The 14,047-nt window shown below is 37.6% G+C and overlaps 1 protein-coding gene across 1 annotated transcript in view; it reads left to right on the forward strand.

Moving 5' to 3' along the window:
- The window catches only part of ERC2 (ELKS/RAB6-interacting/CAST family member 2), a 922,859-nt gene that overhangs the window by 377,306 nt on the left and 531,506 nt on the right, over positions 1-14,047 (forward strand). Inside the window, 1 exon segment of the mRNA XM_082738672.1 lies at positions 9,956-10,123. Within this exon segment, the coding sequence (XP_082594798.1) occupies positions 9,956-10,123 (168 nt within the window).

The following is a 14,047-nucleotide window of genomic DNA, read 5'->3' on the forward strand; positions in this document are numbered from 1 at the left end:
AGTCATTGACAAACATGTCAAGCATACCTAGAAGGCGATTACTTATCTGGATTCATTGAAAAGCACTGACTTTGCGATCATAAAATTATTACTTAATCTAGGTACTAAATTATCAGTGAGTTTAGTTCTTTGGGCTTCAGTGATAGTTTACAAAGTTCATGGCATATTTAAATAGAAACAGTATTTTAAAATTTCATGTTAAAATGCATCTTCTTGTTTAAATATAAAGTGCTTACTTGAAGGGAAGGTGCAATATGAATGATACATGGTGTTTTCTTAAACTTGTTTTTTTGATAATAGTGAATGTTTTGAAGATGGGGTTTTTAAATGTTAGGAGGTACTAAGATTGATAGCTTTGCAAATTGGTTTTAAGTATTTTGAATTTATAACTATCATCATGTTGCAAAATAACATTGACTTTGGAATGGCTTACTTCCTTTTGTAGTAATTCAAAAATATTATGACAGCTATAGTTTTATAGTGAGCATAAAAACCAGTGAGGTAAGTTCAATGAGGTAAGGTTAGTGTTGGAAGTTTTATTAACAAAAACTTTAAGTATTAACACATGAGTTACAATTCCCATGTGTTTTCAGAAATTTGCTGGAACTGAACCGAACATTAAATTTTGAACTTTGGACTAGTCACTTAAAACCACCTTATTTTAGTGTAAGAAGTAGCCAAAAACTTAAGTATGAAAACAGCTTTATAAAGTTGGCTGGATTATTAACCCACATATGATACAAATTCTTCCATGTGGGTGATACGAAGCACTCTTAACCAAGCATTGTTTTCTTCAAGTAGGTGGCATGTGGGTCTTGAGTAAAATTTTTTGACAGGTAGGTAAGACAAAATGCATCTTTACAACCTGAAAATCTCAGCTGTGTTATTAACAAGCTGGTGATTGTAACTTAACTTTTATAACTACAGCATGTGGTTATACAATACTAAATATCCCTGAATTTTAGTTTTTTCTACTGAAATAGTATAAGGGCACAGACTTATAATTTAGGAGAAAGGTATATTGTAAATTATGAAGCACTTTATAATATAGCCATTATTGTTTCTTTTTGTGCTATCTAAATATCTTAAAATATAATATAGGTTTTTTGCCTTCGTCAAATGCATAAGCTTTTGATTGCTAAAGATAAGCCAGCCCACAGAAGCAGAACCATGTAGTCCAATTATTCCCAGTCATTATCAATCTACTGACTGAGTGATCAATATGACGGTAAATACATCATTGACATTCCCCTTGAGGAGCTTAAGGGCATAGTAGAAATGACCAAATCTCTTGCTACTCATAACTGTGTGGAGAAGAGAGACCTTAAAAATAAAGATAAAAAACAAGGAATATTTTTGGGAAAGGGATATCTCTTGGTTTTCAGTGGTATTGATGTCATCATTTTACGAGTGTTTATTAACTTGATTTCAAACTGTTGCTTTTAAGTGGGAGTTAAGTTTTAATGGGCAGTAGATGTCCTAATTAGTCTTTGGGAGGAATATAAATAAAAGTACAGGACTGCTTATCCATACATAAGTTAGACTGTAGTTCAGGTTTATTTTTGTCAGGGTCTTCCAAATTATATAGCCACTTACCTTTTGGATGTTTCCTTGCATCTCAAACTATGTGTAACTTAATCTCAGACTCTTGTTTTCCCATCCCTAAGTCTGATTCTCCCTAATCTTTCCCTGCACAGGCAATAGTTGCATTATCCAAAGAGTTGCTTCAGCCAGGAATTATTTTTGATTCCTTCCTTCCTTTCATCCCTATACATATAAACCCTTAGTTCTGCCAGCTGCCTTCTGATTGTAACTCAAAGTTACAGGGCTATGACTTCCTCTCTATCACCTCCATCCTGGTTGTGGCAGCTACTGTCTCTCCTCTGGTTGACTGCTGTAGCTCCCTACCTGTTCCCAGACTCCATTCCTGCCTCCTGTCTGTTCATATAACAGCATCCAATTGTTCTATGCATGACCAATAAAAAGACTGTTTGGCCTTTAATAATTTCCATGCTTTCTGGTTCAACAAAGTACACTATATTTACCTTGTATGTTTCTTGCTACAGATCTAAAATTAATCATTTCTACCATGAAACTGATTTCTTTTAGTGAGGTATGGTTTTTAGAGACCACAGTCTGGGCATTTTGGATAGGTGTTCATTGACACAGAAGTAGTCACTTTTTCTAAGCTGTTTTTGTTTTAAGATTATTTATTTACTTACTTATTAGAGAAAGAAACAGAGTGAGAGAGAGGGAGAAGCATGAGTGGAATAAGGGGCAAAGGGAGAAGCAGACTCCCTGCTAAACAGGAAACCTAATCTGGGACTCGATCCCAGGACCCCAGGATCATGATTGGAGCCAAAGGCAGATGCTCAGCTGACTGAGTCACCCAGTCTCTCCTTTCTTAAAGAAGCCTCTTTAATGGACAGAGCTAGAAAATAATTTTTTTAAAGATTTTATTTATTTATTTGACAGAGAACACAAGTAGGCAGAGAGGCAGGCAGAGAGAAAGAGAGACAGAAGCAGGCTCTGCACTGAGCAGAGAGCCCGATGCGAGGCTCAGTCCCAGGGTCCTGGGATCATGACCTGGGCCGAAGGCAGAGGCTTTAACCTGCTGAGACACCCAGGCGCCCCTAGAAAATAATTTTTTAAAAGAGAAAATACATCATCTGTTCATAAAGGTCAGTGAAGACCATTTAGTGTTCTAAGATTGCATAGTAAAGAGCAGCTATTGGTTAAATATACCATTTTACTGAATACCAAAGTGTCTTTCCAGGTTTGATTTACATTGGCCGATATTTGCTGAATCATGAATTTTTATTATTTTGTGCGCATACAAGCACAAACATATACATTTTCACCAATAAACACAAATATTCACAAATCAGCCTTTTGTCATTCCATTTTTATAAGTATTTTATGTAAGCTTTTAGATTTTATATTTGTATTACTTCCCACTTATTCTAAAAATTGTGTTTACTGAGGATATTCACATAATAATTGTTTGCGCTCCCTCACCTCCAACTTTACGAATATATGGTTCAATAAGTCATAGACCTGATGGCCTTATTAAAAAGTTGTATGTCTAAGCTAGAACAATGCCTGATACAAAATCAATTCTTAATAGTTATTAAGTGAATGTGTATTCTAGTTATTATATATTTTTTTAAAAAGCTCCTACAGAGGAGGATAACCCAACTAAGCATAGTGTAAGAGATAGATATAACCTCATCTATATAGCTGGTGTTTGGTGGTACAGCTGCTGAAGGACAATTTTTCTGAAAGGTAACTTTTGCTATAATTAGGATTGGTATAAAAAAAGAGTTTTTAGAAAGCAATGATTATTCTAAATTCTTCTCTTCAACAAGACTCCAGGAAGACTGTGCTAACAGAATCACCAACCAGTTAGGTCATTGACAGTTACGTGGTTCTCAGAGTTCTCCTGATCTCAGGATCAGGGGTGGTTAGAAAAGGAGGACTGTAGGATTCATGCCCCATGACCTTGCCTTTATGTAGTACTTCACAACCTCTCAAAGTGCTTCTTCAGGTTCCTAAGGTCCCTCCTTTTGAGGCCAAAAATGGTTGACACTGGCTGGGTCAATGTGATGATATTTTCTGGGTAGAGCTCAGCCAACCTTGTTTGGTCCAGATTCCACCCTAAAGCATTTTTATGCAGGAGATATTGAAATCTAAAGGTTGAAACTTTTGTGCTTACTAGGCATAGACTTGCACTGTCCAAAGTGATAGCTATGAGCCATATGTGGCTATTGAACACCTGAATTGTGGCTTGTCCTAATTCAGATATGTTGAAAGGGTAAAATAAATGTTGGATTTTGAAGAAAAAAGAATGTAAAATACCTCATTAATATTTTTCATATTGATTAGAGGTCAAATAATGTTTTGGATATAGTGGGCCAAATTAAATACATTATTAAAAGTGATTTTACCTGTTTATTTTCATTATTTTTTTCCAGGGCTACTAGAAAATTTAAAATTACAAATGTGGCTTACATCATATCTACATTGGACAAACCATCTCAAATCTTGTTCCTGGAAGAGTAGGAGTACTTGTGTAGCATTTCTAGCCAATCTACACATCTCAAACACCACTCACATCACCAAGGAAAAATCACTCCTCACATCAATTATGTTAATTGACCAAATTTCAGGTGTTCATCAAATATAAAGAGTATCTTGAAACTTTTGGTAGCTGACTATGGCATGCCAGCTTTTAATTAAAGTCTTTCATAGGCTAATTAACTACCCCTAGAGAATTTATTTCCAGTTGGGAAATACACCCATCCATCCACCCACCCTTAAGCCTCTACACACACACACACACGCATGCGCACGCGCGCACACACACACACATTATACAGTGTATGCTGAAATATTTTAAAGTAAATGACAGACAATATAACACCATGCTACTTGTCAGAGCACAAAATCTTATTTGCTGAGTCTCCACTTTTCCTGAGGACTGCTGATTAGCAATCTTTATTGCATTCCTACAGTATATAAATCACTGGGTTAGTAGTTGTAGAAAGCAGAATAGTATAATAACAATAGCGAAGATTTATTGAGTGTTTCTAGGTGCCAGGCACTGTGCTAAGTGCAGTACATTTAATTTAATTTAATCTTCAAAATAACTTGATGAAGGAGGTATTGTTATTATCCTCATTTTGCTTCTAACACCTTACTGTGTTCCTGAAATTTGGAAGACCTATGGGTAAGTCCGTGGCCATTACCATGGGTTGCTTGAACATATATATTTGTAATGCAGAGACTTTTGTAAAACAGAGTTGTCCACTTGGGCCACTTGACTATACAAATGGAAGTTCAAACCAATGTGCTTCAGAGTATTCTTCCTCTTTGATCTTTTTCTCTCTGTTCCCAAGATCTTGACATTTGACCCTAGCGTCCACTCCCCAGGGTTCCGTTACTTGCTCCATGTAGTTCTGTCCTTGCTTTCTGTTTTTATCCCCCTTCTTTGGATTTGGGGTGAAAGCCTAGGGGGAAAGTAGATTTTGAGGTTTCTTTTAGGTTTATAGCAATTTCTAAGACTTTTCTAGTTTTAGGGTACCCACTTTTTAGCAAAACCAGTGGAAATTATAATAATTTCTGAGTAGTTTGACATATGATACTGTAAATCCAGCCCATGTTGAGGTTTGGGGATTACAGCAACAGAAGGTAGGGAATGACCCTGCTTCTCATGGTCACTTGGATCTAGATTTATGGGGGTTCTACCATCTTACAGCTCTACCATCTGGAAAATGTAGCTTTCAAGATCTCTGAGTAAGGGAAAGAATGTGAGGATGGATGGACAGGAAGTGACATATGTCACTTCTGCTTACATTTCATGAATAAAACACATACCCCTATCTTCCTGCAAGGGGCTGGGAAGGGAGATCTTCCCTGGGTTCTGGAAGGAAAGGAGAATTGGATGTGAGTGAGATCTAGTGGTTACCACAATAACAAGTTTTCGATTTTAGGTTATTTTTAGTGTTTGGGTCTTTGGAGGCTGTGTATATTATACATACTTTCAACTTGAAACTGTCTCCCCATTTGAATGATTGCAAGTTGAATCAAATTCAATTATACCCTTAATCCAAGTCTGCTATTAGGAAAAACAAACAATTGAAATTTTGAATGTGAAATAAAACTATATTGGGAGTTTTGTGAGTGTTCCAGTTTCATTTTCTTTTAAAATTGTTCTTTGTGATAGTGTGTTTATTCAATTACTGAAGTGTTGTCAAGTAAGTTGTATTTAATCTGCGAAAATTTTCAAGTGGCTCCTTTCCCCTCTCAAGGGTTTAAAAAAATTTTTTTTTAATTTTCTCAAGTTTTGCTGTAGTCATTTTATGATTGAAATGAACCATTTGATTTTTTAAAAATTATTTATGGCACATCAAGTAGCACTTGGTGTTTGGTCACAACACTGAAACTGTTTCCGAAGCCTATGCAAAATACAGCAGAAAGGTCGGGAAGCTTATGTATAGCACTTCTAGAAACATACCTCACTATTGGAACTGCTTATAATTCCTGGGTGTTGACATAAAGATTAATAATATTTAACTCTGATTTTGGCAATTTTTGCCCATTCTACTACCATGGCCCTTTTCTTTCAAGTTAGTACCTGGAGCTGAAGTGATAACAAATATTTCATTTTTTATACTGCCGGATAAAAGGTTAAATTTTTATAAGTTACAAGTGCTTACACACACACACACACACACACACACACACACACACACACAAATACACATTCAACTGGATCAGAAGGAAATGAGTAATTCTCCTAAAATGAAAAGATTGTCCTAGTTTTAACTTTAGGTGACTAGTTCCCATGAGGTTAAGTCATATGTAAAAATTGGAAATTCAGCCTATGGGTCTTTGTGTGCTGACTATATCATATAGTTCTAATTTTCTTTTGTTTTTCTGGGAAATGATGGTGCTCTTTGCCTTGCCAAGTTTTATTATTGAGTCAACTGCCAAAGTTTAAGAGAGAGAGAGTCAAGGCCCTTAAAATTATTTGGTGTTGAGTGAAGAGGCAGAGAAAGGTATTTCATATTCCCAAACATTTTAACTTTTATGTCTCTACCTGATGTTGGAATATAATCTAACCATCAAGGCTTTTCTGATTCTTTTATAAATGATGTACACTGTTGAGTGAAGTCCAGACATTTGTGAGGAGAACCCAATTTGGAAATACATATTCAAATTTTTAATTGACTGTATTCTTTTTTTCCTAATCTTCCCTGTATTTAAACTTTTGTGTATCAGGAGGTCTGTGTGCCTGCTTGTGGTTTTGCACCATCTGGAAGTTAAAATTTGATTTTTAGAAATGATGTCATACTTGCTTACTGCAAACTGGGCTAATGTTGGTTTAGAATTGGATGCAGTTCAGGTCAAAGTTTTATTTTTAAAAGAATAGACCCTTAAACCTCATGTCTTGATTCTAAGAGACTGCAAAGCTATAAGGGTAGGCTGAAGTGATTGAAGGTCATGATTAAAATTCCTCTGAAGCTAATAAATGCATTTGGGTGCATGGAAAATAAATTCCCAAACAGAAAAACCTTAGCTGGCACAGGCTGTTTCCTACCATGTAGAGTTTGGGTGTTGTGAACAATGTGTTGATTGTGGCCATCCTTACTTTCCATCTTACTCTGGAGAAACATTCTTACACCTAGCGTTGTGTCTCTTCTAGGCTCAGAAAGATGTGGCAGGACACTAATAGATCACTTGTGGCGAGAAGGCACAGTAAATGTTAAGCATATTATTTATCATACAGAGTGTCTTTTTCTAAACTCTCTCCAGCGCCTTTTACTACCTCCCGTGTTGTAATTTATTTATATCCCAGTTTTGAATGTTGAGTGTTTCCTCTACTCCAGATATAGACCACCCATTTTTGACAGCCAGAATGCAGGACTAATGGGACCACAGTTTCTTCTCAGATTCACATTGAGTCTTGGTCAGCCTGTCGAAGTCTCTACAATTGAATGTAACCCCTTATAGCCACTACAGCAGATTTCTTAAACATCTGATGGCCTTGCCTCTTCTTATGTAAGGGCCATAGAAATCTAGGGGCTGGGAAGTGAAGGGGATATTCAGGTCCTGGGGATCTTCCCTTGACTAAGTGAAAATTCACGCCAGCTGCACTAAAGCTTAAGCATCCCAGATTCTCAAATGACCTATCTTTGTTTCAAGTCCTCTCCATTTACCAAACTAGAATAACATCTCTTTGGGGTTTCATCCTATCTGGCAAAAAAAAAAAAAAAAAGAAATGCGATTTTTAGTTTATACATAAAAGATGGCACTCCAGATTATAGTAGTGGCTATATCCCCTTCACTTCCCAGCCCCTAGATTTTTATGGTTCTTATCTAAGAAGAGGCATGGCCATCAGATGTTTAAGGAATCTGCTGTTTCCACCTTGTGTGGTCACAGAATGTCCATCTTGTCTCATAATGTGGTCAGGGTCCTTCTACCAACCGGGCTTCAAGCATTTGTTTCACCCCTTCCCTTGCTGGGATCTCCTTTCTAGGAAAAAAAACTGGAAAAACTCTCTACTCATCAACTTCCCATCACCCTTGACCTTTAGAAACACAACTTTAGGGGCACCTGGGTGGCTCAGTGGGTTAAGCTGCTGCCTTCGGCTCGGGTCGTGGTCTCGGAGTCCTGGGATCGAGCCCCGCATCGGGCTCTCTTCTCGGTAGGGAGCCTGCTTCCTCCTCTCTCTCTGCCTGCCTCTCTGCCTGCTTGTGATCTCTGTCAAATAACTAAATAAAATCTTAAATTAAAAAAAAAAGAAACACAACTTTAGTGCTTCTTTCTTGGAAAGGGGCAAAAAAGGGAGTTTCTACTCTGATAACTTTATTTCTTTTTTTAAAAAAATTTTTATTTTTTAAAAGTATTTTATTTATTTATTTGACAGCGACAGATCACAAGTAGGTAGAGAGGCAGGCAGAGAAAGAGAGAGAAGGAAGCAGGCTCCCTGCTAAGCAGAAAGCCCTAATGTGGGGCTCGATCCCAGGACCCTGAGATCATGACCTGAGCTGAAGGCAGAGGCTTTAACCAACTGAGCCACCCAGGCGCCCCTGATAACTTTATTTCTAATATCATTGTTTTTTCCTAATGTATTCTACCTAAGACTGATTCTTGCCTTTAACATAAAAAAAATGTCAGGCACTTAGGGGGTTCCAACCTTTTTGTTCATAGATAGGGAAACTGAGGCTGGAGGGCTGGTAGGGGAGTTATTTGCCCTGATTCTCATAGCTAGATAGAAGCAGAACCCAGCCTAAAACCAACGTCTCCTTTCCAGTGTGCCAAGTTGCCTTTTGAATTTGTGTCCTGATAGAATTTATATATCTATTTATTTTGGCTTATTATGATATTCCTGCCTCTTTTTTCTTTTTAAATTTTTTGTCTTTTTTTTTTTTTTTTGGTCCAAATTTTATTTGCTGGTAGCATAATAGACAAATGCTCAACAAGACTTGTGACAAGATGCAGCAGACCCCTACTTACCCCTATCTCATTTCTTCTTCCCCAAGACAACCTATTTCAACTCTTTTTGCCTGGTTATTTTGGTATTTCTAAGTAACATGCTTGCTTCGCTACTTCTTCTTCTTCTCCGCCCCCCCTCCAAACATAATTAAATTATTATTATTGTGTTTGTTTGTTTTCATTATGTTCAGTTAGCCAACTCACTACTTCTTGATTGTTGCTGTAGCTACTATCCATCAAATTGCTGGTATGGAGGGTGAGGATTAAATTCTCCCATCACCCCCAAATCTCACATTACCCACATAAACTTTTTTTGCACTTGGTCTTTGGAATATTAAGTGTGAAAAATAAAGCTTATGTTTCCTCATTTTATTACTGAATTTGAAAAGCAGAAATTGTAATAATCTAATTTTTGAGCTAAGATAGAAATAGGAATTTTTGTCTCTTTTTTGTTTCTTTAATATTTGGAAAGCAGTCTTTCATAACACTGGAGAATGGTCATTTCCATAGCATTTCCTTCCTCTTGGCAACCTGTATTTTTCTAATGCAGGAGTCTTTCTCTACTTGTCAGTCTTGTTCTTCCAGATGTCTGTGGCATGGCTCATTGTGTTCTCCATATTCTTGGAGGGTGCTGCAGAGCCTGAGCAGGGTTGTGCCCTCCCGGCGCAATGGATTATCAATGTGCTTTGTTTTCCTTAACAGGGAGACATACTACTATTTCATAAGAACTTTTGATTTTAAAAAAAGCATCACTGTTCAGATACACACACAATGGGACTTTAAGGTAAATACAGGCTGTTAAAACACATGGCATTGAGATAAGCATGAGCAATGGTAGGACCATGCTGGGCTGAAAAGCCCACACTGCTGCCCCGCTCCCTCCCAGGGCATGACTGATGGTTACTGATGACCACTGTGTAAAACTGCCCCCTTCTTTCCTTTTCCTGACTTCAGGTAGATGCGCTGAGGTTGCGACTGGAGGAGAAAGAATCTTTTCTCAATAAAAAAACAAAACAGCTACAGGACCTCACGGAAGAGAAGGGGACACTGGCTGGAGAGATTCGAGACATGAAGGATATGTTAGAAGTGAAGGAAAGAAAAATCAATGTTCTTCAGAAGAAGGTGAGTAGTTCACGTAAGCCCTCTAGCTTGGGAATTGGAATCATCCATGTTCTGTCATTTCAGAGAAATTTTTGAGCACATGGAAGAGAAGAAACTATTTTTTTTTTCAAGTTTTAGATTAGGAAATATAAACTTTTCACTTACTGGTATTTAACTTACTGTTTGTTGTATCATGCCATTTTTAGCATAGCCTGATGAATTTTCTATTTGATTACCTGAAAACTAAATAATGATGATTCTTTCTATATTTTCCAGCTTAAATATAGAAATAATTATACAAATTTAGATATACATCTAAAATAATTACAAGTCTGAAAAGCTAGTTATTTTTTTCCTTATGGAGAGTTGAGCAATGTATTCTGCGGGTCGTTAAGATATTGTAGATGCATTTTTTTATTTATGTATGTTTTAGTACATGTTACTCTTGTTGAACCCATACTGATTTGTGTGTGTGTGTGTGTGTGTGTGTGTGTGAGTGATGACTATTGTTTACCTCTATTACTTAATTGGAATCAGTGAGACAATATATAATAAGCTCCTGACTACAGTCACCTAACACAGAAGACGTTTGATCTAGCTAGGGCCCTTCTTTCCTTTTTTCCCTCAGCAACTCATTTTCTCTGTTGTAAGGGATCCAGATTTGGGGAATACACCCTGATTTTTTTTTAATTCCCGTTTTCTACCAGCATGGAAACTGGGTAGGAACCGGTGGTGGGCAGGAGGAGCCAGCTGGCTGGGACACTGCCATAAGCAGGCATGTTGCTGGGCACCCAGGCTACGGCTGCTGACAAATGAACTCTAACTGGCCCCTCCTTCTGGTGTTATTTGCCACTATCATCTCCCACCTTGTTAATACCAGCAACATCCTAGCCATTTTTTGTTTCCACTCGTACCTTTCCTATAGGCTGTTCTGAACATAAAAGCTAGAGTAGGCCTTTAAAACAGTTTATATCAGTCTGATCAAAACTCTCCAGTCATAGTAACCACCTACATAATTTTGGAAAATGAAAATCATTCACACTTTATTGAGAATTTCTGGATGAGCATGAAACCAAGCCCAGGGTTCTTCTGAGCATGGGGTCTTCCCTGTGCTGCTATATAAATCACATGCCCCTGAAGCAACCCCCAGCCTCTGTGGCTTCCATCCTCACTCTCAGGGTATTGGTGATCTGATGGATCATATTATTAATTCATTTCTGTTGAAATCTTTACAGACAAGGCTTGGTAATTTGATCTTCCCTTTGCAGCTCCAGCTAATTGGTACAGATGTGTAGAAGAGAGCTCAGAAGACATGACCAAGGACCCTTGAATCAATGGGGCTGTCAAGGGCAGATAGGACTAACAGAGAGACAGAAGGGCAATTCTTGGGGCAGGTACTAAGGATTCAAAAGAAAACTTTTCATTTAAAATCCCCAACAGTGAATAATGATGAAAGCTGACATTTATTGAACTTACGTTGAACACTGTATGCTGGATACTTTGCTACGCTCATTATATGCAATGTTGACTTATTTTTTTTTACCATAATCCTTTGAGGTGTGTAGTTATTAACCCTAGGAAACTGAAGGACACTGAAGCCTATGGTAGGTTTGCCCAAGGTCATGCAACCTAGATGCAAGTTTTTGGTTTTTTGTCTTTGAGAAAATAGAAAAAAGTGGTTATAACAAGTTGAGAAAATAAGCCTCATTTTCCTTTGGACCTCAAGTTTTATGATGATACCAGGTGTCAATCAATGAAGAACATCACAATTGCTTGTTTTACAAGGAGTTGAGACTACGTGCTCTTATTCTTGAGGAATAAATGACATTGATGTTCTTGGTAAAGAATTTGGGAGGGTACTTTCAATGCAAAAGTGGCAAATGACATTTCTGATGTGCACATTTTGCAAAATTTTATACTTTGCTCCAAAAGCAAGGCTCAAAGGTGTGGGGCTAGTTTGGAAGTTCTAGAACAAAGCCAATGGTATATTATGGCTCTTTTGGGAACATGATTATAATCCCACTTATTTAAACCATGTAGATAATGGATTAGGAAATATTTCATGTGTATTCAGAGCAGTTCTTTAGCTTCGTTTTTTTTTTTTTTTCCCCCACTGAGTGTTAACCAATCCATTTGAGGAGGAAGTAATACCACTGGCAACCTAGTGTGGGGGAGGGAGTTCTATTATACTTGCCATGTAAAGGAGAGATAATCTCCAAAGAAGTAATGCACAGGATTCAGAAACCAACTCAAAATGTGAAACTAATACAGAAGCTAATGGGCCAATGAAACATTGTCTCTCGGACTGGAGACTCCTTCGAGTTTTGACCACATTCAGCATAATTGGCTGTTTTAGGGCAGGCCTGGATTGGAACAGCATAAGCTTTGGATTAGGGTGTGTTGGCATGGAAGAAATAATAAACTTATGTCAATGTCAGACATGTAGTATTACTTAATATTTCTTTCTTATAGACTCTTTGGCAACCAGCACTGTGTTTTGATGCCAATAGAAATGGGTATGCTCCTTTCATAGCCATGTTTAACCTGGCGAAGCTAGGCTTGCACCTCGTATCTGTCAGTCTTGCCTTTAGAGTCCTGGGTCTCAGAAATCTTGTGTCCTCCATAAGCCACGTGAATAGGTCACATGTCTAGGCAGCAGGCATGAACACAGTGCTCAGAGCATTTTGTTACTTAAAGAAGGAAGTGAAGTTGAATAAACAGAGAACCAGGTGACAGAGTATCTCTGAGCAAGGGTTTGTAGGAAAAGAGCAGTCATTGAGCATGGATTTTGGTTTTACTGCCATACTTTTGGCTCTACTCCATAATTCCCAGCCATGGAGTTATTTTAGTAAGGGACAAAAATGTACAGGTATGAAAATTGTTCAGTAGAGTATCCTCTTATGGCTGTGATGCTGAAGTCAGAGGAGCAGTACAGTTTTCAAGCTGCAGCCTTTGTATTCTGTTCTCATACCTGAATTCAAACTTCAGCTGATGAAGTGCTACTTGGCTATTGAGATTTTGTAGGAAATATCATAAAACCTTGATGACATTGTACATTTGGAAAGTGTATAGTGCCCAGGATTATAGGACATGGTAGCATTATTTGAACCAGATCAAATACAGACTGTTACGTAGCTCATGCAACATTAACTTACTACCCAAGAAATTTTTAAAAAGCCATTAAATTGGACAAAAATTCTATCCCCATTTTCATTCTAGGTTTCAGTCCCATTTTATAGAGCAGAGGTACTTTATTAGTAGAAAAACAGATGGTGATTTCTCTGGAAGCCAAGTTCACTAGCTGCCCATGTGGCTTCATAGATTGCCCTGTGGGTTGGAAAGGGCAGGGAGAGGTGAGTGGAATTGGCTTGTGGGGTGGTGTCTATGGACTTGCCCACTTCAGCAGCTTTAGTCTGCCAATTTGGAAGAATGGCAGTGAAAATTCTGAATAATGATAGGCTCAGAGGCAAGGATGCTACAGGAGTATGGTTATTAGCATACTGGGTTTCTTCATGAAGTTTATAAAAAAACAGTATCTGAAGAGATGATTCTAGAACATTGAGATTTCCATGTTAGTGTAAAGTTGATGTAAGTTATAGAGGACTTTTTAACTGAACTGAGCTCTTTCTTGGTGTTTAAACATTGAGTTGCACTTTTATATTTATTATTGGCAAACCACTTATTTTTTGAACATATGGAAAATTGTGTTCTTTTTGCATTTACTGAGTGTTTCTTATGTGTCAAGCAGTCAGTACTCTACATCATAGAGGCTCGAAGGGAAATAAGACATTCTCCAGTTCTCAGGAACCTGACAGTGTGGTTGGGGAGATAGACATGCATAATGGAGAGCAACATGGTGTATTTCTGGAAGCAAATTGCTTAATGGATGCAAATAGTAAAAGCTAATTCTGACTACCTTGAGCAAAAGGGAATTTATGGCAAGGG

The sequence above is a fragment of the Mustela nivalis genome (genome assembly GCF_964662115.1).
Source record: "Mustela nivalis genome assembly, chromosome: 1".
In the NCBI taxonomy this organism is placed as follows: domain Eukaryota; kingdom Metazoa; phylum Chordata; class Mammalia; order Carnivora; family Mustelidae; genus Mustela; species Mustela nivalis.